Source organism: Ahaetulla prasina, chromosome 1, assembly GCF_028640845.1.
Source record: "Ahaetulla prasina isolate Xishuangbanna chromosome 1, ASM2864084v1, whole genome shotgun sequence".
Classification (NCBI taxonomy): Eukaryota; Metazoa; Chordata; class Lepidosauria; order Squamata; family Colubridae; genus Ahaetulla; species Ahaetulla prasina.
In genome coordinates, this window is record NC_080539.1 from 233,362,468 (window position 1) to 233,383,569 (window position 21,102).

At 39.0% G+C, this 21,102-nt stretch overlaps 1 protein-coding gene across 11 annotated transcripts in view; it reads left to right on the top strand.

The window, feature by feature from the left end:
- Positions 1–21,102, top strand: part of ZEB2 (zinc finger E-box binding homeobox 2) — a 190,692-nt gene that overhangs the window by 31,723 nt on the left and 137,867 nt on the right. The window contains exon 2 of one of the 11 annotated variants that reach the window (XM_058193483.1): positions 2,633–2,774. The exons of the other annotated variants lie outside the window; for them this stretch is intronic. Within the exon in view, the coding sequence (XP_058049466.1) occupies positions 2,762–2,774 (13 nt within the window). The 5' untranslated portion in view covers positions 2,633–2,761. The remainder of the gene's footprint in view (positions 1–2,632; positions 2,775–21,102) is intronic. 11 annotated transcript variants of the gene reach the window in all.

Sequence of the window (21,102 nt, forward strand, 5' to 3'; positions counted from 1 at the left end):
TATGGAATGCTAGGACAATCACAAATTAGTTTTTGTATCTATTCTTCCAGGACATTCATTTGCACATTAAAAAAAAATCTGTTACATTGACATGAAAATAAAATACCCCGTTTATATTTTTACAAAACATTCTTGAAGCAATAGTAATGTTGTTGTTTTTATTATTGTTATTTAAGTATAAACTGTTATAAAACAAAATTATCATATGAATGATTACGAAGGGATTCTTTGACCTACTAACTGATTTTGTATGTCTTTCATATAGAGTAGAGCAAACAGAGGACAGAAATAGATGGGCATCAACTTAGTAATTTTCTGGGTGATATGCAACTGATTAGTACATTCTAAGATTGTACCTCCCAATGTAGTAAAATAACTTTCTAACAATTTAATCAGTACAGAATATTTCCCTCCTCCACTACCAATTTAAAATTGGGAGTTGGGAAAGCAAGAATAAATATATACGCAAAAGTCTTGATGCAAGTTCCTGATTTCTATGGCTGAGCATATACTCAAAAGCACCTTGCCTCTCCTTCAATCATATCTGCCTTAAATCACAATTTTACATCTGATTTTACATCTCAATCCAGCTAGTAGACATCAAAGCATGATGTGCAAAGTGAAATACTCCAGTGGCCCAAATTCTGCCTCATTCTAATAGATCTCCATTGATCAAAAGGAAGAGATGAGACTTTAGCTGTTTAAACAGTAGCTGGCAAATCAAGCATTCCTTCCTCTGAAGCTAGCCTTACTAAGTGAAGTATGGCTTACTTTAAGGTAATATCTAGAGAGAGTTACACCCCTCTATTTCCAGGGTGGATTTTAATCTTTACAACTGAAGCAAGCTTACTTGGTAGAAAGCCTTGGTGAAGTAGATGGGAATTTCCCTGAAGGAAGGAAAAATAGGGTTTAAGCTGCGAAGCCCCACACAAAAGTAAATCATTACATAAAACAGAGATTATTCCCAACTACCGGTCGGTGTCTGTAGGCTTGCAGCCTTGCCATTTTGAACGGTCTTTGATTGGTAGCACAATTTTATTTCTATGAACAGGGGAGGAAATTAATAATGCAAGTGTGCCTGGGAAGATAAACCTAGCAACCCTTTACACATGACGGTATCTGGTTGTTATTACTGTTATTGTTGTTGCTGTGGTTGTTGGGAAAAAAACGTTGATGCTATAAATTTTATCCCGCCCTCCCCATCGAAACCTCTGCCTGTTCCTACTTGTTCCTGCTACCCTCCACCTTCATTTTTTTGCCAACCTCTGGCAAAGCCCTAAAACCTCAAACATTTTGTAACAACGATGTGACAAATGATGGTGCTTTTATTCAGGTCAGGCATCTTTGCCAGAATTGGCTGGTTGTGTTTTCTGTTTGTCTGTGTCATGGGACCAAAGGTGGCTGCTTTTGTACAGCATGTCAAATCTGGTTAACGGGCAGCCATTTATCTCTAAACCCACCTCGGAACAATGGCCGTGGTGCGCGAGGGCCACCGCTAAAGGGTTTTCGGCTTAAGAAAACTTTTCTGCTCTTTCCTTGTCTGCCCCTGGTCCTTTTCTTCTTCCTCTGAAGCCTATTCTCCTCTGCATGTAATGTGCACACCACAAATTGAAGCAGGCTGTTGCGCAGGTCATGTGGCAGACAAGATGTTTCATAATTTTAGGAACCTTTTAGAGACAAATTGTACAGTGCAAATGTAGTGTAACTGAACTGCTGGTTGCCCACTGAAGTGTAGCAAATCAGGATCAGCATAATATGAGGGGGTGAGAGAGAGAGAGGAAGAAGGAGAGAGGAATCCGTGTCTGTGCATAGCATGTTGTCAGAATTTCTAAGAAAATATTAGAAAGAAGCCACATTTCAACCTGGTGATTAAAGAGAATGAGGCCTCTGTGTATTTAGGCATAGAGCTAAATCTCCATAAATGTTTTATTGCTCATCTAGACAAATACAATTGTATATGTTCTAGACCCTTCCTTCCTTCCTTCCTTCCTTCCTCCCTCCCTCCCTCCCTCCCTCCCTTCCCTTCTCTTCCCTTCCCTCCCTCCCTCCCTTCCTTCCTCTAGTGAATTATAAGACATGTATGCAGTGGTGGGTTGCTATCAGTTCGGACTGGATCAGGCGAACCTGTAGCGGTGGTGGCAGGAGCACACATGCGTGAGCACAAACTCGTGTACAAGCAAACTGGTGAGCGCACACACATGCACAAGAGAACTGGTAGCAACAGGATTTGGAACCCGCCCCTACATATATTTATATATACTAGAAAATATAAACAGAATTCTGACATTTAGAAATATAAAACTATGCATATTCTCAATATTTTAGCCAGATATGATCACTTTCTAGTTTTTCACTTCATGCAGCTTTATAATGATAATAAATTATTGATATAGAAAGTAATCATATTGAAAAATCAACATGTGCGTATTCAAATCAAGGCAATATTGGAAGTATTGGTGTTTTACTTCAGCATTTAAAATATTTGGAGTTGCCAGATTAGTTTATGAATGATTTCTCTCAGGGAACAATGGTTATGGTGCAGCAGGATTATTTGAAGAGGGGGAAACATCTATGCATCTTATTGCCCTTTTTTGTTGTTTCTTTATTATTTTATTTTATTATTCTATTTCAGTAAGAGATCCACGAGATTGCATTTCCCTTTGAAAGCAGCCCCTCATATTAAGGAAATACTCTGTTTGTTTATGCGTGCATAATACAAGTTTGTCTGCCTGGGAACGGCAGCAAATGCGAAAAGTATTCCATGGATTTCACAGGTAACAGGATTACGTGGGCACATAATTGATCCATTTGAAAGGGCGGGGGGGGGGGCAGGGGATGGCAGTGCTCTAAAGATGTCTAGGATGGAGTTTATGAAACAGGCATTTGTAAATTCAAAGGAATCGATATGTCAATTTTATTACATTTCAGGACCAGCTGGGCTTTAAGAAACAGGAGCTCCCCCCTTCTCCCAGCAACATCAAAATTGCAGCTGCAGGGTCCTGCATTCTGTACCTGTCTTTTGAAAGGGAGGGATGTTTAGAAAATGCACTTTGCATTTCTTGCTATTTTTGTACTATTACAGAGAAAAAGAAAGGCCTAGGGAGCAAACCCAGCCTTTTCTAACATGTTGCTTTTAGAGACAAAACATACATTTTGGAATCTGTTGACACCAACAAATGTACTAAGGAACCAGAATTAAATCTTCTTGATCTAACACAGTGTATGAGTACCCCACAAAAGGGGATAATAATATATATATTTTTCTTAAACCTGTGTAAAGGGCCATGTGAAAGTCATGCCTATTCTTTAAGTAATGGTGCATGTGAAAATGTATCTTGAAATAGTAGTTTATTAGAAATGGAATATGAGCCAGAAGTGTGGTGTGACTGCAAGAAACAGTAAATGCAGTTTTACATTAGCAAGAGGGTAATTTCCAAGTGGTCAGGAACGATAATTCTATTTTATTCTGCTTTGTTCAGATCCACCTCAAGTGTTATCTTCAATTCTCAGTCTTACTCTTTAAGAAATATTCAGAGGTCCAGCAATATGATCAGGAAATAGAAACCAAATTCTAACTGCAAAGAGATATGAAACTACCCATACGTGCTGAGGAAGGGAAATACGTTATTGTTCAAATACTTGAACATATATTACTCAGAAGAAAGGCAAGATCTGTTCTTTCATATTTCAGAGTGCAAGGCTAAAATAAGGAACTTAAGGTGCAGGAAAGCAGATTTTGAACGAATGTTAGGGGGGAAAAAAGAGCAGCAACAGAACCATATCCATTTATTGGATAGGACTGTCATGTGTCAGGGATGACTTAATTTGGATTTCTGTACTGATCGGAGGTTTGAACTAAATGATCCAAATCAACGTTTCTCAACCCCAGTAAGTGTAGGATGTGTGGACTTCAATTCTCAGAATTCCTCAGCCAACTTTTTGATTCTAATATTTTATCCCTCATGATATGTTTCTGTTCTGTAGCATCATATGCCCGAAAAAAAATAAATCAGATTAGCAATTTTTATATCCAGACCTTCAAACCAATAGTCCTTTGCTCTCAATTTTAAAGGTAGTGGTAGCCAGACATTCAGAACAAAATGAATACAAAGCTTGAGTCAAATGATTTTCAGTTGCCCGAAGGTACTGTTCTAACATACTTTCTAAGCCTATTGAACAAAAGCAATTGAACAGAAAAAAAGTTAAAATAGCAAAGGGCAAAGTCATCTGCAGAACTCTTAGAGAAGTTATTGGTGTTGGGGCTTTGAATGGACCAAGACTTTTGCTGCTACATTCTCAGTTTTGGCAAAACTAGATGCCATTCGTATAACAGGCTAATTTTCTTCTCTCAGTTCATTAAGGTAAGCAAAGGGATAAAACTGTTCCACATTTAGGGGTCAGTGTGGAATAATTTTATTGATGACTTCAGCCATCCATGCACAGACATTGCAGTGTTATTTGCATGGACTCTAGTTTGATTTTTCCTGTTTGACTTACCACCTCAGAAATCAGAGTAATGGGAGACAAAAGTAGGCCTCATCAATTTTAGCTCGATGAAACCTCCAGGGTTCTCAACAAAGGTAATAATTGCAAATCCGCTACATTTCCCCTGTCCATGAATTATTTCATCTTTATCATCCTAAAAAGGGTAGGGCATTCAGATCATAGGATATTGTTTCTAAAAATCTTCCAACTTTTGTAATTTACTTTTTAAGAACTCAGGAGCTAAGTTTAGAGAAAATTATACTTGGATCTTGTTCTGGGATTATCTCCACCATACACTTTTGAGAATCTTTAAGAAATGATGGAAAAATATTCATCTAGTTCAGTTCCAAGCTGGGAGAAAAGCACTGGAAACAAGATGGAGGCTGATTGGAAAGTAAGTTTTATTGATGAAGCAGAACTGCCAGGGTTTGGGGTTCTGGTTCAGCTGACCCAGAACTGCCTTTGTGGTTCTGTTCAACAAACCATCTTTCCAATCAGCCTCCATGTTGTTTCCAGCAATTTTTCTCCCAGCTTGGAAATGAACCAGATGGATTTTTCTTCCAACAGAAGGATAGAAGTTTGCACATTTTTCTTTCAGATGGAAAGACTTGCTAGGTTTGTTTGTTTAGTGGAGCTTGTGAGACTTGGGTAAAATGTCTTTAAGGCACATCCTTTCTGAGGGGTCCCTCACTATCACCGCTATTATCTGTCTATTTGACACAATTATTTTACCTATCCACTATTTGCTCTCTCTGGATTCCACCTGTACCATCACAAGGAAAGAATAGTCAGGCTAGCAAGTCTGCAACTTTCTCTGTTGCTCTTGTGTCTGTTTGCATATTTGAAAAGCAGAATGAAAAGAGGACAATTAAAGCAGGATCCTTCTGGGTCATACTTGGGAACCAGAAATCAAACTTCTACATCAAATGAAGAGGCATTAAAGAAACAGGAATTTGTGTATTGCCAACAGATAGCACCTACTGTATATGTTGGGATAGGGTTAGGCAAGAAGGCACACAGAAGGGTTTGTTCACATTTTTTCTCTCTCAAATGAGATCTGCATATTTACTGACAACTGAAGAAACCTAATGAGAAGGGAATATTCCATAAATGCTAGTAAAAGTTCTTGATCCATTAACTTATAATTATGCATAATACGTTTGTTATTCTCCAAGACTTGTGTCTTATTGTAGAATATTCTGGACTTTAGTCTGGAAGTAACACAAATTGAGCTATCTTGTGAATTTAACTAGGGTGTCACTTCTTTTGCAGATTATACCCCCTTTCCTTCCCCTGCCTTAAGAATCTGAAGATCATTTTTTGGGGGGGGGGGGAGAACATTAAAAATCACTAGATAGGGCTACATAAAAAAACAACCAAAACACCTAAATCTCTTTGCTTCTGAAAGTGCTTCCCTAGAAATATGTTTTTTTTAAAAAAAAATTCTTAAAAAAAAATAACTTCAGTAGTTATACTAGCTTTCACTTTAAGGGACTGGTCTGCCAAATGGTGCAGCTGATAATCATTCCTTTGCTTTGGGGAGAATTCATGTTACTATCACACGATTCCTTGTCACAAAGCCATTGATATCTGGAGTCCCTAGTTTACCATAATAATCAAACCATGTTTGTAAAATTGGCAGGTTATCTCAGCAATGGTATCAGAGGTGGGTTTCAGCAGATTCTGACCAGTTCTGGAGAACCGGTAGTGGAAATTTTGAGTAGTTCAGAGAACTGGTAAATACCACTTTTGGCTCGCCCTGCTCTCATCTATTCTCTGTCCCCTGAGTCCCAGCTGATTGGGAGGAAATGGGGATTTTGCAGTAACCTTCTCCTGGAGTGGGGTGGGAATAGAGATTTTACAGTATCCTTCCCCTGCCATGCCCACCAAGCCACACCCGCAAAACCGGTAGTAAAAAAATTTGAATCCTACTTACTTACTTATTTATTTATTTATTTATTTATTTATTTGTTCACACTTTTATACCGCCCTATCTCCCCAGGGACTCAGGGCGGTTTACAGCCATATAAAATACATATATATACAGAATAAAACACCAATTTAAAAAACTTATTACATAAGGCCGAATATTTAAAATAGGAATATAAATAATAAAACCCCATTAAAACCCGATTTAAAATTTAAAACATTTAAAAATTCTAGTCCAGTCCTGCGCAAATAAATAGATGTGTCTTAAGCTTGCGGCGGAAGGTTCGAAGGTCAGGAAGTTGGCGAAGTCCTGGGGGAAGCTCGTTCCAGAGGGTGGGGGCCCTTCCCCTGGGTGTCACCAGTCGGCACTGCCTGGCCGATGGCACCCTGAGGAGTCCCTCTCTGTGAGAGCGCATGGGTCGGTGAGAGGCAATCGGTGGCAGCAGACGGTCCCGTAAGTAGCCCAGCCCTATGCCATGGAGCGCTTTGAAGATCATTACCAAAACCTTGAAGCGCACCCGGAAGGCCACAGGCAGCCAGTGCAGTCTGCAATCTTACTGAATGGTATACTTCTGTTTGCATTGAAGACTTTGGCCTCTTGGCTATTTATCTCATCCCTTTTGAACAGTATGTGCTGCTGCCTCTGCTTCCCCAACTGTGACTTGACATTCTAGATTCTTTATGATTCTGCCTTCAATTTTTTTTCCAGGTGTCTGATTTGCTCTCCTGAACCACAGTTTACAGAGGCATGTTTCACTTTAGATTCTAAAAGGGATAGAGAGCTATTTTGATAGTCCACAAACTGTGCTACATTGATTTAGAGAATAAAAGATAGTGCATCACAAATAGTCCTTAAAAAACAATGCGCCACATAGTAATAGCATGTCTCCACAGTTTTGGCACTGAAGGATATTAAATTTAAAAAAAAGCCCAGATTTGTGTGTAAAGATTTCCCTAGAAACAGCGTAGAAGCCTGAGCTGGAATCTTGCAGACTAGCCAATTATTCTTTTATAACCCATCTATATATATGAATGAAATCCAACATTATTCTGGGAACTTCCTTCCCTAGAAAATAATCCTGCTTTCTTCATCAAATCTTTGGCGGTTTAGGAAACTTACAGGTTTCCTATGGCAGGAACTGTTTTCTGTTTTCTTTTGTAAATTAAACTTGAAGACAGACATCTTCAAGCTAGTGGCTTCCAAATGTGCTGAACTTCAATTCCTACCATTTCCCAGGCACAATTATAGTTAGGAAAAGCACTAGGTTAGACAAAGATTTCCTGTTCTAAAAATGGAATTAGTTGAATAAGCTAGTAGGAGCAGTAATAGTAATTCTAGTCAATGGAAATGGATTTCTGATCAGCAAGAATGATGACAGATGGGGGCCTCTTTTGCAAATGTAACTTATAGGTAGTCCTCAACTTATGACCACAACGGAGTCCAAAACTTCCATGGCTATGCAAGGCAGTTGTTAAGTTATGTCTCATTTTCGCCATGGTTAAGCGAATCATTACAGTTTTTAAGTGAATCATGCAGTTGTTAAGAAAATCTGGCTTCCCCCAGTGACTTTGCTTGGTCAGAAACTCCCTAGGAAGGTTGCAAATGACAATTCCAGAACCACAGGACACTGCAACACGGGGTGCTATTCAGCAAGTTCTGACAGGTTCTGGAGAACCGGTAGCAGAAATTTTGAGTTGTTCAGTTGTTCAGCAAATACCACCTCTGGCTGGTCCCAGAGTGGGGTGGAAATGGAGATTTTGCAATATCCTTCCCCTTGGAGTGGGGTGGGAAGGGGGATTTTGCAGTATCTTTCCCCTGCCAAGCCCGCCAAGCCAAGCCATGCCCACCAAGCCACACCCACAGAACTGGTAGTAAAAAAAATTGAATTCCACCACTGACTGCAACCATTGTAAATACATGCTGATTGCCAGGCACTGGAAGTTTGATCACATGACTGTGAGGATGCTGCAAGTGTTAGAACTGGTTATATATGAGAATTGATCATAAATCACCTTTTCCAGTGCGACTGTAACTGTGAACAGTTATTAAACAAAGGGTTGTAAGCTTGCAGTCTTTAACACTGTGCAAATCAAGCCATGATATCAAACTTATGCCCACTAATATGAGTGGAGGGATTCCCTTAAGTGCAGTTGGTGGTATTTATTCAACGGGGTTTCTCTTGTCTATACCTTTGTGTGCTCCAAGTTTACACTGGTGGGTTCTTGATCCTCCAGAGAGCACTGCAAGTGGAATGGATTCCTCCAGTAGTGTCTTTCCCCTGGAGAATGATTTTTTTTCTCCCCTAGTGAATTGTATTGCAAGACAACACACATAGGGTTATGCTGTAAATCTCCAAAACCCTCCTTCTGATCTCCTCCCTATATCTGTAGACATCTCAAAGCCATTATATTGGCAGGGACTATGTTTAGCATATTGACCTCTTTGGGGTTACAATCTTAAAACAAGTAAACAAACCGCTTGCAAAGATAAATGGATCTGATCAATGGGTCATTGATCTGATCAGTGAGTCTTCTGGCATGATAGTAGCAGCTTCTTCAGAGACTTTTACAATCTTTACAGAAAAGCAAAGGAGGTGCTGCCAATATCTGCAGATCGTTGTCCTGATAGACCATAACAGCTTCTTCATAGTTGTTACGGTCGATCCTGTCAATGCGTATTTAGGGAGTCTTCAGTGCATGGATCATTGACACGATACTACATAATGGCTCCTTAGAAGCTATTACTGAGTTTCAAGGCAATGCATACTTAGGGAGTCTTTAGTGCATAGACTTGTATGAGTTGACTCACTCTGAATTTGCACAAATCTTAAGGAAAACTGCCCACAGCAGAGCTCACTCATTAGCATTCCACAACAAGTGAACAAGTAAGTAAGTAAGTAAATAAACAAATAAATAAATAAATAAATCTGTATAGAGGTGGAGAATAATACTGAACGGAATTCACCAAATAACCAGAGGAAGCCTCTACTTGAGAATAATGCAACGCAATTCCCATTTTCTCCATCTAGTCCTTTCTTTTTGTTTTATTCATTGTATTTACAAAGCAAAATGCCCTCTGAGTAGGGACACCCCATTTGTTGCGACTTCAGCTTACTATACGGTTCAATACACACACACACACACACACACACTGCTGATTTATAAAGTTATGGCAACATATACTACACTGATTTATAAGCTCTACTTTAAATATGTATACTTGCATATGTTCTTAATATGTTCATAAAGGAGGATCACTGACATATAGTTGTAGCTGTAAACCCAATCTACTACATTTTGCAAACCATCCTGCACATTTCGAGGGAGCATCTTCCAACCGCCCCAGCCTTCAAGAGAGTCAAAGGAGACATTCCCAACATGTTGCTGTGTTGCTTTTGTGCATTTGCACAAGGCCATTTATATTCCTGCTGGAGGATATTTCATTGCGCCTGGTTGAAAACAGTTCCGAGTTTACTGTTGTTGATACGTTTTTTTTTCCTTTTGTGTTCCTCTTGCTGACTGACATCTGCTATCACGCTAAGCAGGTGTTCCTGTGTAAAGGAATGTGCCGTGTTTGTGTTTTGCCATCCTCGCTATTGCGCACCCAAATGAGCAGCGTGATTAAGAATCCTGTAAATTTTTGAAAGGAAACGGATAGCTGCCCTCCTGGAAAACATAATTACACCATGCCGACATCCGCAGCGCAAGGCTGCCGTTGAGCTTGGAGAACGGTAGAAATGTATAATATATAATGGCATTATTTTCATCATTTATCAATGAAATAAAGTTGAGTTGGAATTTTAGTGGTGATGGTGATTTTGTTCTTTTTTGTTTTGTTTTGTTTTTTAAATCTAAAAGCCACAAGGAGAGATTAGGACATTTCTAGTAGGAAAGGTGACACACCGATAGCACACCGGTTAGTCTTCAAGGACCTGATTCATGAGCGGAGTTTTGCTTCAGGAGAAAGAGTTAATATAAGATTAAAGAAGGAAGCAGGGAATAAATGAGTACACAAGGATTTTTATTGGCAGTCTCTGATAAACAAGTTATCCCAGATCTCTTAAAGATTTCATAGATCATTTTTGGCTCAGTTCATTAAAAAGTTTTGCGGCAAGACACACCTCCTCCTACTGCTTCCCTTTCCCTTTTCTCCATTCCCTTCCGCCCACCACCCTATTTTAACTAAAATAAAACATGCTCTCAGGTCAGGTCTTCTGAGAAAAGATAGGATTAATCACTTAAAAATGTAGTGTGGAATCAGATATATATTTCTAGCTGGAGAAAAGGCAATGCTTTCGAAAACAATACTTGGAGCTCCATAAAATGTACCCAGAGGAGCGGTGCTACAAATCACTGTTCGAGTCAGCCCTGGGAGCTTGCATTTTAATTACGCCTCTCAATCCAGCTGAAGGAATCTGGTAACTTTGGGAAGACAGGAACATATGATTTGTTAGAGAGTAAACTAGTCGGGAAGAAACCTGGTGTTTGTCCCTCTGTCTGTAGTGTTTCTCTTATGTAATTGCCAGGACAGGTTCTAGATGATTTGTACTTATATGTGCACATATATATGAATGTGTAGACAGGTCATCATCTATAGCAGGGCTGTCAAACTCACAGCCTGCAGACTGGATGCATCACGCCCTGGCCACACCTATGCCCGGTTTAGCAAAGGGGAAAAAAGCCCGATAGGTCACGTGATGCTGCCGTGACAACGTGAGTTTGACACCCCTGATCTATAGTGTAAAGGTAAAGGTTCCCCTTGCACCTATGTGCTAGTCATTCCTGACTCTAGGGGGCGGTGCTCATCTCCGTTTCAAAGCCGAAGAGCCAGCGCTGTCCGAAGACGTCTCCGTGGTCATGTGGCCAGCATGACTCAATGCCAGAGGTGCATGGAACGCTGTTACCTTCCCACTAAAGGTGGTCCCTATTTTTCTACTTGCATTTTTTACGTGCTTTCGAACTGCTAGGTTGGCAGAAGCTGGGACCAGTAACAGGAGCTCACCCCATTAGACAGCACTAGGGATTCGAACCGCTGAACTGCCCACCTTTCGATCAACAAGCTCAGCATCTTAGCCACTGAGCCACCGCATCCCTTTAAACGATAGTGTATCTATCCATAAATATATTATGCAAATTATACATATGCTTATACATACCTATTATTATCAGCCCCAATCAATCTATGGAGCAATCTACGGAGCAAGGTGAAAGCCTCTTCATTGAAGATAATGGATTGTAGTTTATCATGTAGTTCATCATGAGTTGGGAGATAGATTTCTTTTTGACTTTCAAATCTAGAGCTAAGAGAGAAGGACTAGCCCAATAACGCCTAGCTGGTTTCTGGGCCTAAGGGAGGAATGGAACTTGGTTGTCACCTGTCCTTGGTCCTGCATCTGAACCACTACATCCCACTGATTCTTTTATGTCATCTATCTCTATATATCTATACCTTTAATGGCAGAGAATAACCCAGCAGTGGGCAGCACATAGTTTCTTCATTTTAATAACATGAAAATATAAACACAGGTTTCTGATTAGTGATCAATATGGAGCTTTAATACCCACCATTTATCATATGAATGGCCTCCCATACAACATCCTGAGTGTTTAATTCCAAGAAAATTAATAGATTAATTTTACTAAAACACACACACACACACACTGAGTTCCCTGAATGTTAAAATCCAGGCCAATTCTCTATTTCCACCTTAGGTCTTTTGCTTCAAGTTGACTTATTTCATTAAGGCTTAGATGCCCCAGGTGTTATTGAATGTTCATTTTGATCAATGGGACTGCATTACCATAGTGCGGAATATAAGCAAATGCAGACTAACACTTCAATGAAAAATGGAGATGTATTTTCAGCATTGATTGGGGTTCTGAAGATCTATTCATTTGTGGCTTTGATTATCCTGATCCTATTGGAATGGGGAGGAATGCATTGGCCATCAGACATACCTACACAATCCAATCCAATCATAATAGGCCCTAATTTTAATTTTTATCTTGTTTGTTAATACTTGGGATACATAACAAAATTCTATTAAAAAGTTATGATTTTAGCAGGGACAGTGCTGAATTAGAACTAGTCTGCCACAACCTAGTATTTTCCATATCCTTTTGACCAACAAAAAAACACCCAGATTGCTCATTTTGGGTAACATCCAGAGCCCACGCATTGGGAGACCAATTCTAAAAAAATGGGACCTGTATCTTATGAGCTGAATTTGTACACATGACATGGCTTGTTATGTCTTTGGCCAGTTCACATAAAAAGCAGGGATATCTACTTTTGAAATTGTACCTCTTTTCATATAAAATCAGGTTGTCCACATGTGATTAGTGAAAATAAATGCTGATGAAGGACTTTATTGGCACTCAGACTACAATTCCTAAAATAAAAATGGCAATTTCATTGTGTATGTGGATTGCCACACAATGTAACAATGCAGTTACCTTGCCAATTATACCCATCAGGTATAACGTTAACATTCAGAATGCCTAAACCAGGTAAATGGATGAATGCTAAATCCATCAAGATGAACAAAACCACCTGTACTAATGATAAACATTTATGGGCATGCATTTCTCAAACTTTCCAGATGATCCTATGGCTCTGCTGAAAAATGGTATCATACGACATTGGTTTCTACTCCTCCAATGGTGCAGGGTTCACTTTGGGAAGCACTGAAAGGCAATCAATGGAAAACAGGCTTTCAAGTTTCCTCTTAGCAGAGCTATTGGTTTTTTTTTATGCTTGAGCAACAGGAAGAGCTCCTTTGGATCAAGGTCTACAGTATTTGGTTGATTTGCTATCCCAAATGAGCTTTGAACCAAATGTGGGATACCCTAGCCATCTACAGTTGCAAGCCATGTTCTTTATTCAGGAGTACCAATTGGAGAGGCAAGGCACATGGCTGCCAGCCAGCCCCTCCAATGGCATACAGAGAGTTGGAGATGTGCTTCAAACAATTTTGCTCCTGATGCAGAAGCATGCAGGAGAAAAGGACCTTGTTCCAGCTATTAGAGAGCAGCTGGAGGTCTTTGCTGCCTACAACAAGCTTGCAGGTGTCATCAGCAATTCCTGGAGAAACAGAGAGCCTGTTGTTTTATGCCTCTAAACACCAGTTGCTGGGGGCTTTATCTATATAGGAGAATGGTATTGCACTTATATCATGCTGAAGGGTTCCCCAGAAGCATTTGGTGGTTATAGAATTATGGACAAGGAAGACCTTTGGTGGGATCCAGCCATGGAGCTCTTACATTGTTATGCTGCTTGGGAAACAAAACCCAATTTTTTGATTTTGCAAATGCCAAGTGAGACTTGATGGTGGTAGTGATTGTAAGTGGCCATTTGATACTACTTTGTTGTACATCAAGTTATTCTTCTAAAAATGTCTAATAAAAGTTTATCATAAGCTAATCAGCACTGCCATTTTAATTTCTCTGTACAAAAAGAAATACATTTTTTTCTGAGTACATCTTAGAGTCGTGCTCCATTTCTAGGGGATTTCAGAACTAAGGAAATGGTTTCCTGGGTTGGTATTTCTAACACTCCTTTGCTGGAAGTGGTTAGTGTTCATTTCAGAATGGATGAGTGTCATAGATGTTCACAGATTTATTTTGAGTCTTCATTGTTTCTTGTACAACAAGTCTTAAGTTCGCGGACCTTTCGCCACGAATTTAAGACTTATTTATTCCGTTTTGCTGGACTGGCTTGAATTTTTAAATTTTTAGCTGATTTTATGGGTTTAAATTTTTATTGATTTTACAGGGTTGATTGTATTTTAAAATGGGGCCAAATTGAATAAGTTTTTTAATGTTTGTTTTTAGTATCGTATGCATTGTTGCTGTATTTTATTTTGGCTGTAAACCGCCTTCGGGAGAAGGGCGGTATACAAATTAAATTATTATTATTATTATTATTGTTGTTGTTGTTGTTGTTGTTGTTGTTATTGTTGTTGTTGTTGTTGTACAAAGAGTCCTCACTCTAGCTTTCCTTCTTTAGAAAACAAATCCAAAAATTGTTTGGTCCTGTTTCATAATAGAGGATTATACTTCAATTTTCTGTCTTGCTTCCTAAATAGACATATAAGAACCAAAGTAGTCTTTCCATTCATGGATGGAACTGGGATGCATTACAGGTGGTCATCACTTAGCGATCATTCAAAATTACGACAGGCTCCCCAAAAGGTACTTACGATCTGATTTTGAAGTTGTGATGGTTATGCACACACACACACTTGCATTCATATGACTGTATTTTGAGCGTTTGGCAAACAGCCCGACTTTATGATTATTTGCAGTAGTTTCACTGTCATATGACTGCAAGTTTTGAGTTTTCTCTAGGTTCCCAGCATTTACTTCTGGTTTCCAGCCAAAAAAAGCGTACTGGATTAAATAGAATCACTTAACAACTGCTGTGTTCTCTCAATGACCACTTCAAACAAAGTCATAAAATTGGGTGCAGTCGCATGGTGACCTGCTTATTACCAGCTTACAACTATAATTCTGAGTTCAGTTGCAACCATAAATTGAGGGTCACCTATACAGAATCCTTTTCCTTATTCTACCTCACCCTCCCACTCTTTTAGAAGTTCTTCCTGACCTCCAAATCAATTAAAAAAAACAAAACGCCTTCCCAGTTCCATGTTTCTAGTGGTGGAAATTTCCTAGTGAGAACTCTGCCCAGGAAATGTTGAGATTCAAGATCCCTATTTGTTTCTACATGCGTTAGTTTAGCGAGAGCTTACCTCTACTACTGCTTTTCATTGCTGTATTACAACATTTTAATGGTTGTTCGTATTGCTTTCAGCTTTGGGGCATGTTTTGTAACCTTACCTGTTGTGCGATCTGTCTCTTCCCCTCGCCTATCTTTGATCTTCTTACTAAGCAATTTGTAACGGCACTGTGTTTTTCAAGATAGCATCTTTTAGTACATGACAGCAAAAATAATTTCTCGTACTCAAATGCTTATCTTATCAAAGGTAAATCAGCACATACCAGAAATCAAGAAAAGAGGCAGGGAGAGGGAGAGAGGGGGAAAAAAAAGGTGATAGCAAGAGGCGTGAAAAATGGCAATCAATAATGCAGTAAAGGTGATTAAGGGGAAATTGTATATACTTTAAACAATGGAAATTATATTATTATTATTATTATTATTATTATTATTATTATTATTATTATTATTATTATTATTATTATTATTATTATTATTATTAAAATTTATTTGCCACCCAACTTACCACAAAGCAACTCTAGGCAGCTTACAACAATAAAAGCAATAAAATTGCAAAGACATATTTATCTGACTATAATAAAAAAGTGCAAATTACAAATTATGATTAAAAGGGGGAGGGAGAGCATAGGATGAGCAGGAGGGAAATGGGATCTATTTTTGATCCATCAGCCATCTCCAGAGTGAAATATTGATAAAATAACCACTTATATACTACTTTAAATGATCAACAATTGAACAAAGATTTCAGAGAATGTCCTCCTCTGAACTCAACATGCTAGAAGTCCAGCAGAATCAGTCCACTTCAATTTCCCTATATTTATTGTCACATCTTGTTATCCTCAAACTTCTTCTCCTTGCTGACCAAGTAATGCCAAGACCTTTGTGTATCGTGTGGTGGGTTGACATTATAACCTTGTTGCATTTGCTTAGACCTCAAACGCTGAGTAAAAATACATTTGAGTTAAGTTTATTTATTAGAGTTCTATTCCACTTTTTCTGTAGCAGCTCAAGGCAGTTTACACAGGGATCTTGATTTTATACCCATAACAACACTCCTGTGAGGTAGACTAAGCTGGGAGATTTGCCCAGAGTTGCCCCATAGAGTCTTTTCACAGCTAAGGGTAGATTTGAATCTGGGTCTCTTGAGTTGTAGTTTAGCACTTTATCTATCATACTACAGTACACCCACTCTCTTCATTTGAAGTAAATAGGTCTGTTCAGGTTCAAAAGCTCTGACTTTTCATTTGTAGCCAGGCCAAGAAAAATGCTTATTTTGTATGTTTTGTTTTGCTGCGCAACAATCTTTATTTTTTTTCCCAGTGTTTCATGTTTTTGAAGATTTTAATATCAAGGGTATTGCTCTGTAAACAAGTGTACTTTTACTGAGGCAGCTCCCCTTACACTCTTCCCTTGTAATCAGATGTGAAAATTACACCCTCCTTTTTGGATACATGATAATTGCACGTTTCAGCATACAAAGAATTGTCTCTGTTTCAGTTGGTAGAATGAAAGGAATGGGGGGGGGGAATCTGAAGGCATTCAATGAAAATATGCTATTATATTAAAGATTGCTGTCATTGCTTTTTGTTGGAGCAGTAAGGTTTGCAATCAAAAGCAGGATCAAGAGAGTTTTAAGTATGGATCTGCATATGCATTCTGCACAAGTACATGTATACACCCAGACGTGCAAACTGCTAGTAAGAAGTTTATAATTGCATTCAAACAACAGAAAAGAAGTCTTCCTTGTGCTGGCATCTTTTATTTACATCCTAACTAAATTATGTTATTTCAAGAATAGTTTTAAAAGTGAAAGTATTGTTGAGTTATTTAGACTGATACTTCCATAACTATAATCTGTACAGCTTTTTCTTTATTCTTTCTATCCACGGTATTATATCCTGGTATAATAAATGTATAAAAAATGGAGAATTTGTTGTTCATCAGGATGGTAATACTGGAAGAACAGTGACACACTTGGAAAATACAACCCTTTTTCCTTGATGGCTTCATCACCTAGCCCCAAATAATTCTCATCTTTCCCCAGTGTGCTTTTTCAAAAGTGCTGCTCCATTGCTCCAACTTAAACTTCCATTTGGGACAAATGTCTGCATTATCTCAGAACAGAGTAGATTGGTATCATCTGAATAGCAACGGTAGTGGCAGTCAAGCTTCACCATCAGATTGGGCTACTGCGCATAAGGATCTCAGGAGGGGGAAAAAAAGGAAGATAATAATTATTCAAAGAATAATGCATTCATTAACTAGCTTTCACAAATTGTAGTGGCCTAAGTTTACTATAAAGATTAGCAGAAGTTATTCAGTGGTTTCTTTCAGTTCACTCAATCCCTGGGTCTCTACCAGACCCATTGTATAAAATTGCATTCTCCTGATTCTATGTTTTGTTTGCTTCAGAAAATGTTTTCCTGGGTGGTCAGAAGGAAGATAGTCCTATCCTTTCCTTTTATACGCAACACTTCCCCACTCAACTCCCAATGTGTTAAACTGAAATTACTACCACAAGAGAGTTACATCACTCCATTCGTTCTATTGAGTCTTATCTCCCACAATTTGCCTTGACCATTAGTACTTCAGATTCTTGTATAGAGGTAGCATGGAATAAACTTGTACTTGGGTTGCTGATTTCTTGCACCTGTCTTTGAGGCTCCATCACATAGCCCAATACTCCTGGTTTTCTTGAATGCCCCTCCCACAGGAAATTGTGAGGCCATAAGATTCATATTCCAATGAAATTATAATTGACTCTTTATTAGAAGGAATTCCCAGGAAATTTAATCAATATACAACTGGCAGAACCTGAACAGATCATGTGAGTTCGGTTTAGGCAATTGGTCTCAATATCCGTGCACAGCAATTCAGCATGCGGAATAAGAAGACGGTGATCCTTTCTGCCATCGAGGAAGAAAAGATGCAGTGATTATTCTAGTTTGACTCCAGCTAGTCACATAAACTACTGCAAAAAATACTAAGGTATCTATAGTAACCACAGGGCCTTAATTATATGGTGCAGCTGCTCTGTACCCTTGCAACACACCATGTGGTTCACTCCAGAGTAGGGTTGACTCAGAGGTGAGAGTGCCACCTACTGAGTTCTTAGCCTTCCCTCAATTTGTTTTCCAGGTTTTAGGAATATTTCCTTTTGAGATGGGGTAGATGTGTGGATCAGGAAGAAGAAGAAAAGCTAAATGAAAAAGATGAAAGGACAGGGTCTACAAACCAAGTAGCTGTATTATGTTTTACAGTCCCATTACTATTGGACTTTGTAGCTGGCTTCACCCAGTAAGTGCTTTGGGATGTATATGTGTGCATGTGTGGGGGCAACTCAAGCCCTCCCTCCCAAAATTTAAGGTATCTAAGGGGAGGAAACATATGAGGGGTATGCTTGAGAGCCTTATCAAAGAAGGGAAAAATAAAACTAAAGGAGTAAAATGGAAGTTAAGGTAAAGCATCTTCTAGAAAGTCTTGACTACTTCAATAAGTTAGAACTGATCAGTTTGGCTAAGGAGAAATAAAAGTATCAGCAGGAACTAGACAGGCCACATCAGAAACAATCTAAAGCAGGAGTGCCCAACCTTGGCAATTCTGGGATATTCACTCCCAGAATTCCCCAGTCAATATGGGAGTTGAAGTCCGTAAGTCTTAAAGTTGCCAAGATTGGACATCCCTGATCTAAAGGAACAGAAGGAGAACCAACCAAAAGATAAACATCTACGACCAATGAGACAAAGTTCCTAGTGCAAAATTCGAGAGGTGATGGAAAAAACTAATAGATTTGGGAAAGGAGGAAAGAAAGATAGAAAGATAGAAAAGAAAGAGTTTGGACAACCATTTATGTTTGAGTGGGGGTTGGTCTAGAAGATCTCCAAAGTCCTTTCCAACTCTCTTATTCCGATATTCTGTTAAAGCATTTATATATTGCGTAGTAGAGGTAGTCCTTGACTTATACCTATTTGTTTAGCAATCTTTCTAAGTTACAACGGCACTGAAAAGAATGATTTATGACTTATAACTGGTCTTTGCGCTTAGAGCCATCACAGTGAGTGAGAGAGTGAGACTCTACTGTATGTGTTCTGAGTTTAAAAATGACATATCTCCTTGAGACCAATGACTTTTGTTTATGCCTACCTGCATTGGTATCCTTTATATGAAGCCCTTTCTGAAGCTAATGCTCTTTAGGTATCCTGGGGTCAATAATTCTTGGCTACATGGCCAATAATTATGTTGGCTGATTGGATTACACAAGTCTAATATATCTGGTGCTCGGTTAATTGGAGGAAACTGCTCACTACCTTGCACTAGAGTCCTTTTTCTAGAGATTTTGGGTGTGGGACAGACGTTACAGCTCTACTGTAAGTACAATAAGTTCCAAAGAATTTTTCTTACACAATCAGATGCTCTAGCACAGCGGTTCTCAACCTGTGGGTCGCGACCCTATTGGGGGTCGAATGACAATTTGTCAGGGGTCGCCTAAGACCATTGAAAATATGGGAAGTATACTTGCAAGTCGAAGAATCACGCTCCAATGGTTGACTTCACAAGCCAGCTGCAGGCTCTTCAAATCGCTAGCCGAATTCAGCTTCAGGCGCGATGAATTAAAAAAGAGAGAAATCTTTGCTCTGATGTCTCCCTCTCAAGCCAGCTGCAATCATCCCAATTGCTAGCCTAATCTGACTTGAGGTGCGATAAACTTAATAGGGGAGGAGTCTCCGCTTTAATGCCTCCGTCCTCAAGGCAATCGCAAGCAGTTCAGATCGCTAGCCAATACGGCTTCAGGCGCGATAAATTCAAAACGAAAATAATTTTACAGTTGGGGTCGCCACATCATGGGGAATTGTATTAAAGGGGTCGCAGCACTATAAAGGTTGAGAACCACTGCTCTAGCAACTCAGAACAGGTGATTTAGATGTTATGTACGTAAGCACAGATGATGAATCAGTTTACGGACTACACATATATCTCAGGGGTGGGTTCTACTTATCTTTACTACTGGTCTGCAATGGGGCCATGCACATGTGTTTCTGCGCATGCGCAGAAGCTTCCTGATGACATCCGGGTCAGTGGACGGAGCCTCCTGCTGGTTTTACTACCGGTTCTCGCGAACCGGTCCGAACTGGGGGCAACCCACCACTGATATGTCTCCAGTTCTAACAGGCTGAAAGTAAAGTGGTTACAGTAGTAAAGACCTGGTTTTAGAAGAACCCAACGTCTCACACCATCCATCTTATAGTAGATGCTGTTTTTGGATTGCTCCATTCATTTCAGATGCAGAATTGAAGGGGAGTAAACACTGCACACATACAGTTTTATGCCAAAGATTAAATTGCATGTTTTACTGAATTCCTAAGCAATCAGACCCTGACATAATCACTATATGGTATAAAATTAAACATGACATAGAAATATAGAAAACGGATGCAGAAAAAGACCTAGTGGTCCATCAAGTCTGCCTTTTGAGGTTTTGTTTTTTTTAAAGGGGGAGCTGGTTTTTGTTTTCTTTTTAGTTAATTTTTTGATTTTATATTTTTCAGACAATGGACATGTGTTAATCCCAAATATATTTAAACTCAGTTACTGATTATTGACCCATTACCTCCACTGGAAGTTGGTCCAAGCTTCCACTACTCTTTCTGTGAAGTAATCTTTCTGCAAATTTGAACATACATTTACTATTTATGTATGCTTGTTTTTACATTCAAAATAAGAAAACAGTGAATATGCCAAGTGCAAAAGTTGGACACACTTTTAGTTAGGGATACTGTTAACATCTCCTTTGGCCGAAATAGCAGCTTCTGAATGTTTCCACGGATTTTCAATAATGCTCTAGTCTAGGGTCTATAAAAAACATTCCTAAATTTTTTTTTTCTATTTCTTCTTAATAACTACTTCATTTGGAATTATGCTTTAGGTGATTCTCTTACTAAAAATCCAGT